The 20,202-nt window shown below is 37.3% G+C and overlaps 2 protein-coding genes across 2 annotated transcripts; one reads left to right on the forward strand and one right to left on the reverse strand.

Annotated features, from left to right (window-relative positions):
* Positions 1 to 1,582: 1,582 nt before the first annotated feature.
* Positions 1,583 to 2,542, forward strand: LOC131408049 (olfactory receptor 51Q1-like). The gene has a single exon (XM_058544616.1). It carries the CDS (start codon positions 1,595 to 1,597, stop codon positions 2,540 to 2,542), a length of 948 nt encoding a protein of 315 aa, XP_058400599.1. The 5' UTR covers positions 1,583 to 1,594.
* Positions 2,543 to 14,549: 12,007 nt separating this feature from the next.
* Positions 14,550 to 15,500, reverse strand: LOC131408050 (olfactory receptor 51I2-like). Its single transcript, XM_058544617.1, has one exon. The coding sequence runs from the start codon at positions 15,498 to 15,500 to the stop codon at positions 14,550 to 14,552; it is 951 nt and encodes a 316-aa protein (XP_058400600.1).
* Between the last annotated feature and the right edge of the window lie 4,702 nt (positions 15,501 to 20,202).

Below are 20,202 nucleotides of genomic sequence, written 5' to 3' on the forward strand. Positions count from 1 at the left end.
CATTACATTTTATTTCTACATATTTGCCTATATTTCTTTTTCTTGATCAAATTTGCTAGAGAGTTTCAAATTACATTGATTCTTTTAAAAAATAATTTTGAATGCATTTGATCGTTTTTTTCAATTAAAACATTTATCTTTATTTCATCTCCTTTTTCCTATTTCCCCTAAATTTATTTTGTATTATTTTCTAAATTATTAAGTTGATTTTGCAGGAATTTCTACTTTGGCATTTATAAAACTTTAGGGGGACTACAGTTAGCCTCCATGAATTCCAGAAACCCATTAAATGTTTTGTGTATTTCAGACAATAAGGTTCACTCTTTCGTTCTCAGAACACTCCAAAAATTAACAGTCATTCGTTATTCAAGTTATGTTCTTGTTTTTAAAGAATGAAAGTCTGCATTCACCCATAGGGGGCAGTACAACTCCCTCTTTAGAATACACAATCTACAGAAACTGTCTCCATTCCTTCAAATTAATTCACTACTTAAACCACTTTAATTTGACTTCTTCTCCTATCATTCTGCTGAAATCTCTTTCCAAAAGGTTACTACTGACATTTACATCCTTAAATTAAATAGATGCTTTCCAGTACTCGTTTTACTGAGCATCTGCAAGCACTATACTGTGATGACCATGCCCTTTACCTTCCTGGCCTTTGTGACTCCCATTTCCCTTGTTTTTCACCCACTTCTCTGAGCAATCTTTCACAATTTTCTTTGCTTTTACTTCCACATCTACCCAGCTGCCAAATTTTGCATTTTGTTACAGATCTGTCCTCAGTCTACTTCCTTTCTCACCCTAAATTCTCACCTATGTTATCACATCAATTCCAGAGTTCTCAGCTACCATCAATATGCCACGACATCCAAAACTCCTACCAGGCTTATTATCTGTCCTCTTGGGTTTTATATCCATTTACTTAGTTGTCTTTTCTCTTGGATAGCTCCTTTGAATATCAAACTCAACATGCACAAACCAAACCCGTGATCATTCCCCCAGAGTCTCCTTCTAATAATACTCCAGATAAAAGTAATTGTCACTACAGTCCACATAGTTGCTTGAGTAAGACACCTAGGCATCATCATAGTGCTTCCTTCTCTCAATAATATTTCCATTCAACTGAATAGAAGGAAGCGGGGAGAAGAAACTTATTTTTCTGTGTGTCGAGTAGAATATGTGCTAAAATAAGTCTCTGGATTTGATTATTAGAAAGTTATTTGAAATATTAATGAAAGAAGTTTCAGTTAGTAAATACACATATGTTAAGTTTATATGTACGTATACATATATACACGAGCTGATGGGAAATGTATTACAAGGTTTGCAGGAAGCATAAAGTTAAATTTTAGTGTGTAGTGGGGGCTGAAAGTTAGAAAAATAAGGTAATTTTAAATAGAAATCTATAGCAGAAGAGTCCACAGTTCTGTTTGTTACTGTTCTGCCTAATATATGGCTCAATGATGTTAGAAAAACAATCTGAGACACATATTTGGGTCCTGGATTGAATAGACAATGACTCTTTGGCAGTAACACAATGATGGAATTCTTATTGTTGAACATGCAGATTCTGGTTTTGCATTCATCAAGCATGTCTGAAGTAACTAACACCACCCAGGACACTGTCTACTTCATCCTCACGGGCATCCCTGGATTCGAGGCCAGCCACATCTGGATCTCCATCCCCTTCTGCTGTCTCTACACCATCTCCATCATGGGCAATACCACCATTCTTGCTGTCATCCGCACAGAGCCATCCCTCCAACAGCCCATGTACCTAGGTCTCTTCATGCTGGCCCTGGCTGACTTGGGTCTCACCCTCACCACCCTGCCCACAGTCATGCAGCTCCTCTGGTTCAACATTCGGAAGATCAGCTTTGAGGCCTGTTTTGTCCAGTTCTTCTTCCTCCATGGATTCTCCTTCATGGAATCTTCAGTCCTGCTGGCCATGTCCTTTGACCGCTACGTGGTCATCTGCCGCCCCCTCCATTATGCCACCACCCTCACCAATGAAGTCCTTGGCAGAATTGGGTTAGCCATCATTTGCCGCTGTGTTCTGGCTGTTCTTCCCTCCCTTTTCCTACTCAAGCGCTTGCCCTTCTGCCACTCCCACCTTCTCTCTCACTCCTACTGCCTCCACCAGGATATGATTCGCCTGGTCTGTGCTGACATCCGAGTCAACAGCTGGTATGGATTTGCTCTGGTTTTGCTCATTGTTGTGATGGACCCTCTGCTCATTGTGCTGTCCTATGCAATGATTCTGAGAAGTGTCCTGGCAGTAGCTTCCATGGCTGAGAGACTCCGAGCCTTCAATAACTGTCTGTCCCACATTCTGGCTGTTCTGGCTCTCTATGTTCCCATGGTTGGGGTATCTATGACTCATCGGTTTGCCAAGCATGCCTCTCCACTGGTCCATGTTATCATGGCCAATATCTACCTGTTGGCACCTCCTGTGATGAACCCCATCATTTACAGTATAAAGACTAAGCAGATCCGCCAGGGACTCTTCCATCTCCTTTTCCAGAGGAAAGTGCACTAACTACTGAAATTTAATTTTACTGGATTGCCTTTATTTAATAACATGGAGTCAAGAGCAGAGACTACTACCATTAAAATTGTCAGTAGCATAGATGGAGGAGGGAATAGGTGTTGTATAAGAAGCTTCCAATTAAAATAAAGAAAAATCATTATTCTTTAAGTAGAAATTGAAAGACCTGAAGTTTTTAAAACTATACTCTTCACTATCCATATGACTTTGAGAAAAAATATTTAAAAATATAATTCAAAATATAATCTTTGTTCTCCTTTCTTTACAGTGGTGTTATTAAGCATGTGGTAAAGTATAAAATTTTGCTTTATAAACTCAAAATGTTGGTTATTGTATAAAAATACTTATTGAAGCTGTAACATGCCCATACCCTTACAAATAATTTCTATAGCAAATGCCAGCTTTTAATTGAACACAGGTGCCCATGTAATCTTTTTTGTGTGTGTGTGAGGAAGATCAGGTCTAAGCTAACATCCATGCCAATCTTCCTCTTTTTTTTTGCTGAGGAAGACCGGCTCTGAGCTAACATCTATTGCCAATCCTCCTCCTTTTTTTTTCCCCAAAGCCCCAGTAGATAGTTGTATGTCATAGTTGCACATCCTTCTAGTTGCTGTATGTGGGATGCTGCCTCAACATGGCCAGAGAAGCAGTGTGTTGGTGCGTGCCCAGGATCAGAACCCGGGTCGCCAGTAGCGTAGCGCACGCACTTAACTGCTAAGCCACGGGGCTGGCCCTGTTCATGTAATCTTAAATTGCAATAATGAAAGAGAATCTTCATAAATTAGGATGTCAAACTGAAGAGAGAAAGACCGTTGTGGATATCAGTGCTACTTGGACAAGAAATGAACACTAAATATCAAAAGTGAAAATGGAAGTAGCCTGAGAGTTGGAGACGCTGTTGAACTAATTTTCAACGCAGAGTTCACTTAAACTCGATGGTGGAACCAGGCATTCAGAGAGAAGGAAACTCCTGCCAAAGGAAAATAGTAGATGTAGATGGGAGCTATAAGACATCTCTGGAAGATGTGCATAAAAAGAGCTTGAATGTTAAAGTGTGACTATTTAGAAACAGCTAAGAATTGTTTAGAATTTGATTTGTTTTCTAACCTGGTTCAAACCGTGCTCTTATTTTATTGAGTAGGTATGATTTTTCGTCATGACTTGTTAATAAATGAGCTGATAAAGTTGTTGAACTTTTTGGAGGCACAGTTTCTTCATTTGTAAAATGTGCACACTTATACCTCCATAACTGGTTTTAATGAATATTATATAGAAAACACATATAAACTGCCTTAGGGTTGCAGAAATACTTTTGATAAAGGAATATGAAGTTAACAGGAGGGAGCACTCTCAATAAAGCTGTAAATAGTATTAATGGGGGATAAGAAATGAGGACTACATAACTAAAACTATGTAACTAAAGAAACACCACAGTTTAGAGTGTAGATTGTTCTCAAATGCTGTTTTTGTTCCCTTCACTTCACTAATCCCATTTTGTGAGATTTTCTACTGTTATTCACATGAATGTATATATAAAAGGGCCTGGTGATGCCCATTAACCCACCTGGGAGATCAGGGATATCTCCTATGCTACACTCCCCACCTCTCACCTCTCAGACTCTGTAAACAAGATCCTATAGATTCTTCTCAGTAACAGAAACAATTCAGGAATAAAGAGAAGTAAATCTCAGAAACACATATAGGTTAAGAATCCTTCTAGGAAAATCTTACTTTTTTAAGAGTTTATAGTAAATTCTTAAATAAATGTCCCACCACATATTTAGGTATGTCTCAAAAAATGTTCTTATGGATTTTCTTCAACAGTATGGGGGCCCCAACTTCAGTACTATATTCAAGGGTGATGCTAGGAAGTTGAATCTAGTCTTGGAGTACAACTCACATAGGATGTGCCCCACATAATTGTCCAAGGGCTACTGATTCATCTTCTCCCAAGTTGTGAGATCAGATTCAATAGCTCACCCTTAATTATTTATTTTCAAAACTAAGTTATTAGAAAATATGTCTTTTTCTTACTACATAATTTAATCTGTGGATCAAAGAACAGGTACATACATTCAAATAGCAACAATAATCTGCTGGTGAGTACAATCTGCTGTTGTTACCTAAATAAGTCCTTTCAAAATGTATATAATTATTACATATTTCTCCTGGCTCTGACTTTCCCTTTTTCCAAAAGGAGAAAATCATAATAGGCTTGAAAAAAAAAAAAACTCTCAAACAACATAGAATCTGTCTTTGCCCCTCCTTGTTATTTAATACTGCTAATATTATTATTAACACTATATTATTATTATTATTTTTATTATTATTATTATATGGGATAGGAAAGCAACAACTGAAAACCAGGATAGTCCAAGTTACAGAATTAAGTCATGACAATAGCCCCAGGGGATAGAAATATTATATAAATTGTGAAAATTAGGGTTTTTAGGCTCAGAGAGGTAAGTGAACCTCTCATTGTTATAGGGTTATCAAGTGGCACAATTTCCAGGAATCTCCCTGGGCCCTTTGTCTTTTACATCTTCTTTCTCTCTCTAGCAGTCTCATTGATTCTCACAGCTTCAATACCCTTATGTGTATATATAACTCCCAAATTCATATCATCAGCTCAAAATTGTTTCTTGATCTCTAGAATTATATACCTAATTTTGATCTCTATTAAGATGGCTTACCGTCATCTCAAACTCCGTATGTATAAAACTATACTCATTACTGACTACCCTTAGTACTAGTAATTCCTTCTCTCCCCCACATGCCACCATACACACACATAATGCACACATCTACTTTCTGGTAGTATTCCATATCTCAGTAAGTGCCACTTCCCATATACTCCCAAATTAGAAACCTGGAACTCTATCTATCTGTATCCACAGAGACAAGCAGAAAGCATGGCTTATACTACAGGTCTAATTAATATGTGCTGATTAAATAAAAAAATTCCTGACTCTGTCTTTCTCAGTTACCACATTCTCCCATTCAAAGAGTCAAACAGATCCTGTTGATTCTGCATCCTTAATCACGTTCAAAATCTTTTTATTTTTTTCCATTTCCATTGCTTCTACTCCTGTCCAAATGACCATCATCTGTTGCCTGAAATATTTCAGTGTCTTAGCAGATGGTCTGGCGTTCATTCTTATCACCTTTCCAATATACTCTTAAAACAGCAACAATCTTAAAAGAAGAGCTAAAAGGAGGAGAGATGAATAGGCAGAGCACAGGGGATTTTTAGGGCAGTGAAAATACTGTATGAAATTATAATGATGGACATATGTCATGATACATTTGTCCAAACCCACTGAAAGCTCAACATCAAGAGTGAAACCTGAGGTAAACTCTGGGCTTTGGGTGATTATGATGTGTCAATGTAGGTTCATCCATGGTAAAAAATGTACCATTCTGGTGAATGATCATGGTGGAGCCTATGCATATGTGGCAGCAGAGAAAATACAGGAAACCTCTGTATCATCTTTTCAATTTTGTTGTAAATCTAAAACTGCTCTAAAAAATAAAGTCTTTAATTTAAAAAAGGAGGAGGAAAAAGGAAACTTTTGAAGATGATAGATGATTGTGGTGATGCTGTGGATGTCTACATATGTCCAAACTCATCAAATTATATACATTAAATATGTGCAATTATTAGTATTTCAATACACCACTATAAAAATGTAAAAAAATAGGACAAAATAACAGAAAATAAAATAAACCCAATTTATTCAACTGTAGGTGTGTTCCTGGTAGTTTCCGCTTTGAAAAGAGATGCTTGACTTCTGGGCAGGATAATGTAGCCTGTAATGAGACCAAAACTTCTGCTGAGAACAACCAGAAAAATCATTTTTTAAAAAATAAGTGTGTGTGTGTGTATTTTTTAAAAGGCATCAGCAAAATTTGAAACAGTGGCAACAAGAGGGACCAATATTTTGGAGAGTGGGGAAGCTTAGAGAAGTGAGATGACATCTAGAGCCATCTTTCCATGGAAGTGTTTGTCAGTTCTCTGCAAGGCGAAAAGGCTGATAATCTGGTCTTCGTCCAGAAACAGAGAAACTCCTGGGGAAAAGAGGACATAAGCAGACCAAAAGGTGATCCAGATATTGGAATTAACAGAACAGAGAAAAACTTTAAAATAACTAGATTTAATCTGATTAGTATTTTCATGAAACAGAGGAAAAGATGGGGAAAGTTGATGAAATATATAATGGAAAAATTCACCGAAGAATTGGAGTTTATATGAAAATAGTCAAAAGGAAATTCTAGAACTGAAAAGACAATACTTAAAATAGAGAATTTAATAAGTGCATTTAACAGAAGATTAAATGCAGCAGAAGGTTGATCAGTGAACTGGGAAACAAGTCAATAGAAATAGTCAAACCAAAACACAGAGAGAAAAACAATTGAAGTTATAAAAGACACGTGGGACATAATTAAAGATGTACCATTCATGGAAACTGGAATAGCAGAGGAAGAGGAGAGAGAGATGGTGGTTGAGAATTCCCCTAATCTGGGGACTCAACTCACATATTCAAGAATGACCACAAAGTCCATGAAAACCATGCCTAAGCAGGTTTTATTCAAATTGACAGAAACCAATAAAAAATAGAAATATATTGAATGCAGCACAGTTTTCAGATAAACAAATACTGAGAGAATTTGTTAATATCAAACCTGTACTAAAAAAATATTGATGGAGTTCTTTAGGCAGAAGGAAAATGATCCCTGAAAGAAACACAGAAATGCAAAATGAAAAAGAAGATCAATGGAAAAGGACAATATGTGGGTAAATAAAAATGAATATTGACAGGATAAAATGATAATACTGATGCACTGGGCTTTAAATATATTTAGATTTATAATGTATGGCAGCAATAACACAATAAGCAAGGGATATAACTAGTTAAAAATGTTCTAAGCTTCTACCATTATTGATAAGGTTGAAAAATAGTAATTTAAGGTAGACTATAAGAAGTCAAGATGCAATTTGTAATCTATGGGATAATCACTAAAAGTATAGTTAAAATAATTATTTCTAAGTAATACATCGATAGACAGAAAACGAAACAGCTGTAAAGGAAGTCTCCATTCATAGGCGTTCAGGATGATAACACAGAACATAATTGTAGTGGGCAGAATAATGCTCCCACCACCAAAAGAAAAGTCCACATCCTAATCCCTGGAATCTCTGAATATGTTAGTTTGCATGACAAAGGGGAATTAAGGCTGCAGATGGAATTAATCTTACTAATTATCCACCTTAAAAATAGAGAGATTACACTGGATTATGTAGGTGAGTCCAATGTAATTACAAGGATCCTTAAATGGTAAGCAGAAGAAAACCAGAGGAAAGGAAGTATGAAAAGGATTCACCCTGACATTGCTGGCCTTGAAAAGGGAAAAATGCAGCTGGGAACCAAGCAACATGGGCATAGCCTCCAGGAGCTGGAAAAGGCAAGGAAATGGATTTTCCCCTAAAGTTTCAAGAAAGGTAAGGCAGCCTTGCCAATCTCTTGATTTTAGCCCAATGAGACCTATTCTAGGCTTCTGAACTACAGAACTGTAAGATAATAAATTAGTGCTGTTTTAAGCCACTAAATTTGAGGTAATTTGTTACAGCTGCCATAGAAAACTAATACAATGATGCAGACTTACCTTCTCGTCATCAAACTCAAGCTTCTATGATCAAGGGACTTTTCATCTACAGAGCTTTACAGACTTGGCAGTCCCTCTAATGTGGAAAACAATTGCTGAAATGTGATGGTATCTTTTTGAGTGAATTGTAACTATCTAGTCTCTTTCAGGCATCCTGGAAGGCATAAAAGGAGAAAGCATTAAAGAGCATGATCAGAATGTTGAAGAGATATCTGCACTTCCATGTTTGTTGCAGCATTTTTCCCAATAGCCAAGATATAGAAATAACCCAAGAGTCTGTCGATGGATGAAAGGACAAAGAACATGTGGTGTATGTATACACAATGGAATAGTATTCAGCAATCAGATAGAACAAATCTTGCCATTTGTGACAAAATGGACGAACCTAGAGGACATTATGCTAAGTGAAAGAAACAAGCCAGACAGAGAAAGACAAAGTCTGTATGATATCACTTACATGTGGAATCTTAAAAAAACCTCAAACTCATAGAAGTTGAGAGTAGAAGAGAGGATACCAGTGGCTGGGAAGGTGGGGGAATTGAGGAGATGTTTGTCATAAGGTACAAACTTGCAGTTATGTAGGATGAATAAGTCTAGAGATCTAATGTACAGCATGATGACTATATTTAATAATACTGTGCTGAACACTGGAAACATGCTGAGAGTAGATTTCAAGTGCACTCATCACACACAACAAATGGTAACTGTGTCAGGAGATGACATTAATTAGCTTTACTGTAATAATAATTTCACTATGTACAGGCGTATCAAATCATCATGTTGTACATGTTAAATATATACAATTTTTATTTAAAAATCTATAAATAAATGAAAAAAAAAGGTTTCAGCAGAAGTCTCAGGTCACCCCAGTATCACTGGCCCTTGTTTTCAGCTTCAGGACAATGAGATCTACTAGTGTCATGGGGTGAATTGTGTCCCCTGCAAATTTCTATGTTGAAGTCCTAAATCCTGGTGTCTTAGCATGTGACTGTATGTGGAGATAGGGTCTTTAAAGAGGCAATTAAGTTAAAATGAGGTCATTAGGATGGGCTCAATTCAATATGACTCGTGTCCTTAGAAGAAAAGATTAGGACGCAGATACGTACAAGCAGAGAGAGAAGACCACGTTACAACACAAGAAGACAGCCATCTACAAGCCAGGAGAGAGAGGCCTCAAAGAAACGAGCATTGTGAGAAATTGTGAGAGTCCTTCAGAATTGTGAGAAAATAAATTTCTGTTGTTTAAGCCATCCAGTCTGTGGTACTTTGTTACAGCAGACCTAGCAAACTAATACAACCAAGAAGCCACAGTCTATATTTCTGTAACTGTAAAATTAAGGCCTTCTGTAGAAGAAGATAGCATAAATATTTCAGTTATGAAGGGACTGGAGTTTAGAAACATGAAGGGGGATTCTTGGGCAAAATTATTTGTTTAATGACCAATGAAAGGTCTGATTCACTGTCCTGGTTACAAAATTTAGACTAAGCAACTAGAGCAAGGGATGCTTTGATGACTGGTGTCAGTCACACCTCTGCAAAATGCATTGTCAACAGCTGCTGAGAGACATCTCTGCCTTTTAAATAAATATTGTTGATGAGAGCTATCTATGAATTGAATTTTATGGTCACAGGTCATGAACTCCAGACAACAGCCAAAATTTAACTGTAAGTCAAATGGAGATTAAATAAAGAAGTTGGCCCTTACCCTTTGTTGCTCAACCTTTTCTGTTTCCTTTCCCTAGACAAAACTGTTTAATATTTTCTCAGTGTGTGTGTGCATGTGTGTATTTGTATGTGCTTTATAACTTAAGAAATGGCATGATATGTTTAGATTTCAAAATAGATTTGGTTTTTGGGAAACTTTTTTGTTGGTAAATGTTTCTGCATAAGTTATTCAGTGCCTACAATGTGAATAACTATGTTGGTCACATTTTATTACAGAAATCTGTTTGTATTTTGTAAAATTTAGAAGGTGGTCTTATTGACCCTTTGTCAATTATTTTAGATGAGATATATATATATATATCTCAGAAGACATAGGATTGGGTATCAATTTTTGAAGATGTTAAATGGATTACATTAGTTCAAGTGGAAGATATCCCAGGCTGTGGCTACAAAAGAAGGAACCTAATTCCATCCAGGCACCTAAGAACCTTTTTGCAAATAATGAGTGTAAAAGAAAAAGAGACAGAAAACTTGAAGCAACCAAGATGTCCTTTTTAGGTGAATGGATAAACACATTGTAGTACATCCATACAATGGAATACTATTCAGAAATTAAAACGGGATGAGCAATCAAGATACATAAAGACATGAATGAAATCTAAATGTATATTACTAAGTGAAAAAGTTAGTCTTAAAAGTCTAAAATATGTATGATTCCATATATATGAAATTCTGCAAAAGGCAAAACTATAGAAAGTCAACTGATCAGTGGTAACCAAGGATTTAGGGGAGTGGAGCCATCGAATTGGTGAAACACAGAAGAGTTTTTAGAGTAGTGAAATCATTCTGTAATAGTGTAATGGTGCTTATATGACACTATACATTTGCTCAAACCCATAGAAATTTACAGCAGCACAGAGTGAACATTAATGCATGTAAATTTTAAAAAAATCATTCAGCACATCAGGGGATCCCAGGATGGAATGCAGAATATGACAAAAGAATATAATTCTATTACAAATATATGAAACACCTACACTGAAAGGGATGGGGGAAAAGTTGGCTGACCTAAGTAACTTTGGAAATGGGTAGAGTGTATAAGACTAAAGCCAAAAGGAAGTATAATAAATTCTGTACTCTAGTTGATAAGGTAATTTCTCACAAGGGTGTGGATTAACAGTTCCATAATCACTATACATGTGTACTGGAATTGAACAATTAAGTAAATGGATGGCAGATGGTGGGAGCCAGGTTTCTCACTGTTAGATTGGAAGGTTACAGAAAAGCAAGTGGAGAAGTTTTAAATGATTCATGGGCTGGAGTTGGAGACATCAGTACTAAGTCATGTTTAGCTTAATGTAGATGCAGATGGTTAACTACAGAAGTATTTATAGATATTTGTATTACACAGGTTAGTATATAGACAGATTTCTTTGTTCCATCAGGTGAGAGGGGCTAGAAGCAATGACAACCCAGTTAACAACAATCACATGCATTCACATAAACTTAAATATTTTTTGGAAACAATTTTAATTTATCTGACAAATAAAATCAGTGTAGAAAATATTGGAGCTAAAGCTAAAAATTATTAGATTTTCAATGAGAAAATTAACTCAAGACTTCCATAAATTAAAACGTTATTCTAGCATTATATTCCATACTCAAATAATATCAGGAAAAAAAAGATTTAAACATTTTTTTATAAAAATGCTAAACTAGTCTGATTTGTCTAACAACCCTTACCAGGAATACAAAATGAATTTGAACACTTGTACAATCTTTCTCTATTTATTTACAAATATGTTTGCCGCTCATCTTGGAAGCCAGGCTCTAGTCATGGCTTGAGTGTCTTTCAGTAAAGATATATATATTTACTGAATGTGGCATCTGGATCGTGTTTTAAACATCAAGTAATATCTGCAAAACAGAGCGCTCCAGCACCAACTTTTAACCTGTGAATTGTCAGAAAAAGGTAGCAGTACCATGTATATTAAAAGTTAGCTAATGTTAAGTTATTGCAGATACCACATTCATTATGCTGCAGTACTATACATATTTTTCTTAGAAATTAGCTATTTGTGCATATTAGTATTTGTAACTTTAACACATTGTTATATGAGGAATGTTACTGGGGAAATACATCAGACACTTTTAAGGTGCTGTCATATATCTTGAAATAAATGACCTAAAATCACTTTAACCGTTGCTACTGGACAGTTACAAAGTCAAAATTTGGAGGCTTTATTTATTCTTGAATTTTTCCTTTCTAAAGAGCTTTTCTATTTATACACGCCTAAATTCTTTAAAAACGTAGAGGGATATCTGTCTGAATGTTAAAGGTGATGATGTTTTGCTACCATTTGCAGGTGAAAAAAATAAATATTAGTTAACAAAGTATATATATACTTCAAGTTCTCTAAACATAAGATATTTTCTCTGCCATTCATGTTGGAAATTTTGTGACCTTAAACCTATGGAACTCGTTAAACAAAGAAATTCTGATAGACAATTTCAAATTCATTCTTTATTTCATTATCGTTTCTTATTAATTTGCACAATTTAACTTCTAACCTAGTACTGTTCAATAGATATATAATACAATCTTATATTAGCTATAATTTTCTAGTAGCAACATTAAAAAAGTAAAATAAAAAAGGTAAAAATCATTTTCAAAGTATATGTTGTTTAACCCAATATATCTAAAATGTTATTATTTCAAAATGTAACCTATGTTAAGAATAATAAGATATTTTGCATTCATTTTTTTTCGTGTTAAGTCTTCAAAATCTGGTCACATGTCATTATAACACATGCCAATTCAAATTAGCCACCAAAGACTCAATAGCCATGTGTAGCTAGCAGCCACCATATTAGACAGTATAGTTTTAACCTTACCCCTACAAGACTGCAAAACATCTTTGCTTTTGTCATTTGGAAATTGTTACTCAAAGTCACAGTCCTTGAGAGAGTCAGAAGATAGCCAAAAAGATTTACTAGATAATTTTTTAACATAATATATATTTTTTAAATCATGCAACTATTATTTTTGGTTTTCTATGTCCTGGATTCCTGAACAACTGTGAAAAAAAATCTAATAAGAATTATCTGCACATGTCTCTGAGTATTGCTGTTAGGCAACCATGTCCCCAGAAGTGATGATTTCTATTATAAAAGAAGTGGCTGTGAAAGTAATCCTGCTAAAAATGAGATTCAACCACATATACAAAGTCTATTTATGCATACTCATGCTTTGGACTTATGGCTTACATGGTATATCCATCTGCTGATGACATTTAAAACCTAGAAGGGAAAATTGGACCTGCTCCAAGAAATTACTGCAACATCCATTGTTAAGTTTTTAGATTTATTCTTCATGATGCATCTATAAATAAAGTATTATTATATATCTATGCCTTACATGTAATAAGGGCTCAAAAATATTATTTGAATAAATGAATAAGATAATTAGCTTCTCTTCAGTGAAAGACATCCATATTCATTCACAAGTCTTTGGGTACCACTCCAGAAGAAATCATCTTCCCTGATACTTGACAGTGGGATTTGACCAGGATTTCTCCAGGACAGCCACCTTGGCTTTATGGAAGCTGTCATTGGTAGGCATCCAAACTAGTGGTCTCAAATCAGTGGTCTTCAAACTGATTACGTGTTCCCCTGGAGAAATGAGAAGACATTCCTGGAAGTACCTGACAGAGCTAGAGGACAGATGGGGTTAACAAACAGATGAAAATATACCTGCCACATGGTATGGTGAGTTTACTGAGGGCTGAAGGGAGGGAGGAAAGGGGAACAGCAATATCCAGGTACAGTGACACCAGACCTATTTGGCTCTAAGATAGGGTCTGAGATTCTACTAAAGCAGAATTTGGCGCTTTCGCTCAGACTCTTAGGATCTGAAACCTGGGCGTTGTGAGATTGTTCATATTTTCATAATGCCTAAGTTGAGGCCATTTAGTCAGCTGCTTTTCATCCTCAGAGTCTCCTGGTACATAAATTCTGGGATTAGAGACCATGGGATTGAGGTCTGTGGGAGAGTCTGGTTCCTTGCATAGCAGAAAGAATGTTGCTTCATAGGTAGGTTTACCAGATAATTTACTGTTTAGACAATGACATTTTTGAGAGGAAAGGGAGTGCTATTAGTGATAATGCTGAGGAAAATAAGTATAAACCATGATTATTTGAGGCAAATCAGAAAGTATGCTCACCTCACTCAAAGGTATGTTCCTAGGAGGATCTTTTATTGGAGAAGACTCTTAATCCCTGCATTACCCATCAAAACAGAAATTTGTTTTATTTCAATTCAAATATCTTTAAGTCTCAAGCCTTTACTATTAATTTGCTATTCATCAGGCTTTTTGCTAGGGATTTGGGGTGGAAAGAAAAGAGAAATTCATGATCTCTGCCCTCAAGTTTATCATATCTATTAGAGATGACATGCATATGTGCACATACAGAGATGCACATTCATTGATAAGCTGTTACATGGGAAGGGCCAGAGATAACTCTTGTGATCCAGATCCAGGCTGGTGGCAATGCTTTGAATTCTTTGCACATATTCCTCCTCAAAATGCATGCTGTAGAACTTTGCTCACAGCAGAAACACCATGAGAGTTTATGAACTGACTCAAAGTCTCTGCCCCCTTGGAGTGATTCAGAGTAATTCTCTCTTGCAGGAAAACAAGGTGGCAATTCCCTGTCGGATTGGCTTGGTCTTGACACTGTAGATGATGAGGTTGAGCAGAGGAGGCACAAAGAGGTAGATGCTAGACATGAGTGTGTGAACCACAGGTGAGGCATGCTTGGCAGCACGATGCATCACAGACACACCAATCATAGGTACATAATACACAAGGACTGCACAGATGTGTGACACACATGTATTGAGAGCCTTCCGCCGTCCCTCCCCAGAAGCAATGCCCAGCACTGTGTAAAGAATCAGCATATAAGAGACCACGATGAACAGTGAGTCCAGCCCAAAAGTGGCCAGGACAATGGCCAAGCCCAGGATGCTATTGAGCTTAGTATCAGCACAAGGCAGCTGGATCAGGTCTGAGTGGAGGCAATAGGAGTGGGAGAGGATGTCAGTATGGCAATAAGGTAGTTGCCTCAAAAGGATTGGAAGGGGGGCCGTGAGTGTCACACTCTTCAGTGAAATGACCAGACTCATGGAGATGATATGGGGCAGTGTCAGGATGGCTGTATAGCGCAGTGGATTGTAGATTGCTACAAAGCGGTCATGACTCATGGCCAACAGGACTCCTGACTCCATGCAAGAGAAGGTATGAATGAAGAACATCTGGGCCAGGCAGCCATCAAAGTCAATCTGACAGGCACCAAACCAAAGAATGCCCATGACAGTGGGAAGTGTAGACACAGAAACACTCACCTCAGTGACAGCCAACATGGAGAGGAAGAGGTACATGGGCTCACGTAGGGCAGGGTCCACCTGCACAGCTGCCATGATTAGGCTGTTGCCCACAATGGCCACAATGTACATGGTGAAGAAGGGGATGGAGAGCCAGCCATGTTGGGCCTCCAATCCTGGGATGCCAGTCAGGAAGACAGATAAGAGGTCAAGACTTCCATTGCTCTTGGTTCCCATGTCACCAACAGCAGAGATCAGTCTTTACCTGCCATTTGAAAAACTGAAGTTAGCTCCCACCTACAAGGTCTTCTGCTTTAGCAGCCCACCTCAAAGGCTGAAGGAGAGAGATGGGGGAAACTGAAGTCATATACATCATTCTGAGTAAAATTATAACAGATACTCTCTTCTTACCTCCTGTTCTCTGACAGCCAGAATCCTAAAATTTTACATGTAAAAGAGATATTTGAGACTTCCCAATCTTGTGAGAGACAGCATAGCTTAAAATTAAGAGGAGAAACACTGGAATAAATCAGAACTGTGTCAAAATCCATAGGCAGCCAGTTACTAGATGTGTGATATGGGCAACTTATCTATACTTTGATCCAAAGTTGTATTTTTTTATTAACTTGTAAAGTGGAGATAATAATAATACTATTACTTTGGATGTAAGAAACAAATGAGAAAATTAACATCATATGTTCAATGTTTTAGACCTCTGCAAAAGGATTCTGTCAGACTTTGGTTTGAAGCCCTATCTATAGTTTACCATCAGTGTGACCTTGAGCAGGTAACTTAATATTTCTAAGCCTCAGTGTGTCCATTTGTAAATTAGGGATAAAAATACATCTGCCTCATATGGTTGTTGAAAAGATAAAAAAGATTTGTATGGCATATGAAGCACTGAATAAATATAAACTATTTTATTCCTAGGGAGATACTAAAACCCAGAGAGGAAGAGTGAGTAATGCACCAAAGAATCAATTTCTTCAGAGCCTAGGTTACAGCTTAGATCCACAGACTCTTCTTGTAGTGATGTTTCCATTTCACTATGGAAATAAGAGTAAACTCCAGTCTGATCCAGGATGGAGCGATAAGAAAGGATTGAGTTTTAGCTTTGCCAGTGTGGGTCTGAGCAAACAGGGACACCGGGAGAGTGGTAATCTACGTGTGTCCTCACTCCACTCCAGGGAAAGAAACGTTTTGATGAAAGTGAGATGGTGGTTTTAGAAAGTTGAAAAAAAGAGAAATATGAGTAAGGTGGTGAAGGATACAGAAATCCCAGGTGAAAATTATACTAATACACAAGTGACCGCTGAGTTTAAAAACAGAATTCAGAAAGCCTATTAAGTAAAGATGAAATGGCATCAAAATAGCAGATTTGATCTAGAATCCATGGAAAGGACAAAGACACAGAGATAAAGGACTCTATTAGTGGCCAAGAGATCAGAGAGAAACAGTTAAACCCCAATCAGAAGATAAAAATAATACGTTATATTATAATGTAATGTAACATCACATAATGAAATATAATACATTGTTTGTAAAATAAATTTAAGAAAACAGTGAAGTAAGGATGTGCAGTCACAGTTGGTATAAAAGCTGAATTATCTCTAATCATCAGTTCATTCATTCACTCAACCAACTGGATATATGATACACTGATGATTCTTTACCAATTTTTCATCCTTCAGTTACCCACTGTTGTTGTAAAATGATCTGTATAGCTAAAGAGTTCAATGGGAATGCCCCACTGGAATGGATGGACAATTAGAAGAATACCCAGCTAAGGGAATACAAAGAGCTATAACCATAGAGACACACAATATAATAGTGAGGATGGCCCTAGACCCTGCATTCTCTTACTCTCTTCACCCTCAAGTCCTCTTTTCATGCACCAGCCTTGCTGAAATTCCATGCATTATATCTCTGTGCTTCCCTCAAGATTAATAACTCCCCTGACAGATGAAATATACTTATTTGTTCCTTTTATCCATTAATGTCCCTTGGTTCTGCCTTTTAAATCAATGGTTCTCAACCTTGGTTACACAGTAGAGTCACCTGGGGAACTTAAAAATCCTAGTGCCAAGGTAACCCCCCATACCAATTAAATTAGAATCTCTGGATGTGGTATCAAGTTATCAATATGTTTTAAAGCTCCCAGGTGAACCAAATGTTGAGAACCACTCCAGACCCATTTTGTGACATTCTAGCTACTTTACAGTGACAGTGTTTTAGACCAAAAAGTAACTTGCAAGTACTCCCTAAGCCTTCCCTTTTTTTTCAGACAACCTTCCTACCCAACTCCTAACCTGCAACTTAAACATCCCCTTCTGTTTGATCATCTGCTAGATTCCTCAGCATCCTAGATCTCCTCTAAATAGACTTGAGTTTGCTCAGAATATTCCAAGGTGGTGCCCACAGATGTAGCCTAGCTTTGGGGCTAGTGTTACATACCACTTACCTGGAGGTGCACCAAAAGGGAGACAAGGCCCCAGTAGGAGCATTTTTAGGCTTTATCTAATCATCTCACCTGTGGGTCTTGACTTGCCTCACTGGAGACTGCCTGCCACTGGTGAAACCTCACCTTTGGCAGGAAATAAAATAATGAAGAAATGTGTTTCAGATTTCACCTGAACATTGTTCTTCACTGTATCTGTTATTTTCTTGCAAAACACAAGTAAATTTGAAAACATATTTACTTGTGTAACAATTTGTTCAATGCCTGTATCCCCTACCAGATTATAAACTCCATCAAAGTAAAGATGGTACTGATTGCTTTTTTTTCTTTTCATTTTTGACCTCTAGTTACCCAATACCAGCACATCTACACATAGTAGATGCTTAATAAGTAAGTTATCAGATAAATAAATAATTGAATGGATAGTGTCTGAAAATTTCAATCATAATATCCTGTAATCTTCCCTTCTTCAGATTACCTATCCTAAATTCCTTTAAATATTCAAAGTACCTGATTTTTAATCTCCTACCACAAGTCCTCCTGTCAGAGTGTCTCACGGATAGTAAGTCTAATATGAATGAACAGCGTGATATGCAGCTTACAACAAATTAATGGGTTTTAGGCTTTACTAACAGAGGTATTTTATTGAGAAGACAATGTGTTCTAAAGTGTATATTTATAATTCTATGCTTTCTTTCTTTTTTTTCCTGCTTGCATTATCTTTCTCTTCCTTGGTAGTTTTTTGAACGCCTACTATTATTCATCCTCAAAACTTTCATTTTATCTACAGCTGTTTCTAGCACTATTTAAGCAGAAATAATAACTTTCTCATCTATGACTTTTTAATATTTTATACAGACTTTTCCTATTTGATTAGAATTATATTTATACTGCTGTTCTCCCTGTCATAATTTGGGCTTTTTTCAGATAAGACTCGTGCCTAGTTTGCCCTTACCTCCCCAGAACTTCATGATTCTAACACACAGACATGCTCAAAAATTCATGAATTAATAAAAGCATGAACATACTCCTCAGGGCCATAACTGAAGTATATTCAGTTCCACGTTCCATACTCTATATCAGAGTTAAACCAACTGGGACTCACTCAGAGGCAAAGGGTATCAAGTCATATAGAGAGCACTGAAGGAACCAGTGACGTTTTGCTTTGAGAAGAGGAGACTGTAGAAGAGATTGGTGAGGATGTGGGTAAGAGGTGGAGAGTGATATGTGGAGAGCACAGGGAGACAAGTTTGGGGCTCAGTTAAGAAAGTTTTTTCTAAGAGTTCAAGCTGTGCAATAAGATATGTCTCTGCGGAGTGGAGATGTTCAAGCAAAAACTGAATAACCCTTGATAGGAATGCAGGACGGAGAATTCCAGCATCTGCTGAACTAGGATTAAAAGGCCATTTCAACCCTCCTTCTGTCCTCAGACCTGATGTTCCAGACTGTCAGGGTCTCTCCTCTTCTGTGACACTGAGAATATCGTGGTTGTGTATCTATGTAGGACAGATCAGAGGCAAGCTCTCAGCCTGTCGTGTGGCCATCACGCGTCTTTCACCGATGAAGCAGTCTCTGGCAGCCCTATCTGAAGGTGTTTGGGAGGACACACGGGCATTTGAATGAATATTACTTTTTTTTTGTAGAAAACCTATATGAAAATCAGACTTGGAGATTTTTTTTTATCTTAAATCTTTCCATCATAGGCAAAACAAAGTGTGGCTAATACGGAAACACACACATGCATTAACCAGACTCACTTAAAGATATAGAGACAAGAGAGACTACACAGAGGCACAAACAGAATTGTAGACAAAACATACTTCTTGTGCAAATACCTGGAAGACACAAATAGATTCAAACTCGTCTGAAAGAGCTTTGTGAGGGGAAATGGATTGAAAGACAGAAGGCAAGAGCTCACAGTGGCTCCAGAATGGGGTTCAGGCAGGCACTAGCCAAGACAGGAGGCTGACTTTATGTCTCTGAATGAGAATTGCCAAGGGTCAGGGCCTCTGGGGTCTTGTTTTGCCTGAGTGTGATGCTGTGATGGGAAAAGGAGGGGGATTTTCTTTATGTTCTCCTTGGGAGCATAAAGAAAAGACAAAAACATACCCTCTAGGGATATTGCCCTCTCTCCACGGAGAAAATAAAATTCCATCTCCTTCCTTGTGATGAAAAGGAGGATGGAGACAAATTCCTCCAAGTTCCATAGCAACCTCCTCCACTCCCACCCCAATGATCCAGTCTCAAAACTGAAACTCTGACCCCAGAACCCAGAGTCTAGATCCCCAAATTCTGGGCTTAAAATCCATATCCAGGAAGAAGCTAAAGATCAGTGCCCAATGCACAAATTTCACAACACAAAGCCGAGAGAAGAGAGCTTAGAGAGCAGATCCAGCCCCAGGATTTAAGCAAAAGATGGTATGACCTTGGCTGCCTCCACCCATTTATCACTACTATTTTCTGTTCAATTCCCACTCCCAT

The sequence above is a fragment of the Diceros bicornis genome, chromosome 7 (assembly GCF_020826845.1).
Source record: "Diceros bicornis minor isolate mBicDic1 chromosome 7, mDicBic1.mat.cur, whole genome shotgun sequence".
NCBI lineage: Eukaryota > Metazoa > Chordata > Mammalia > Perissodactyla > Rhinocerotidae > Diceros > Diceros bicornis.

What these genes read in the sequence shown, in the direction of transcription:
- LOC131408049 (XM_058544616.1), top strand. Translation starts at nt 1,595, where the DNA reads ATGTCTGAAGTAACTAACACCACCCAGGACACTGTCTACTTCATCCTC.
- LOC131408050 (XM_058544617.1), bottom strand. Translation starts at nt 15,500, where the DNA reads ATGGGAACCAAGAGCAATGGAAGTCTTGACCTCTTATCTGTCTTCCTG.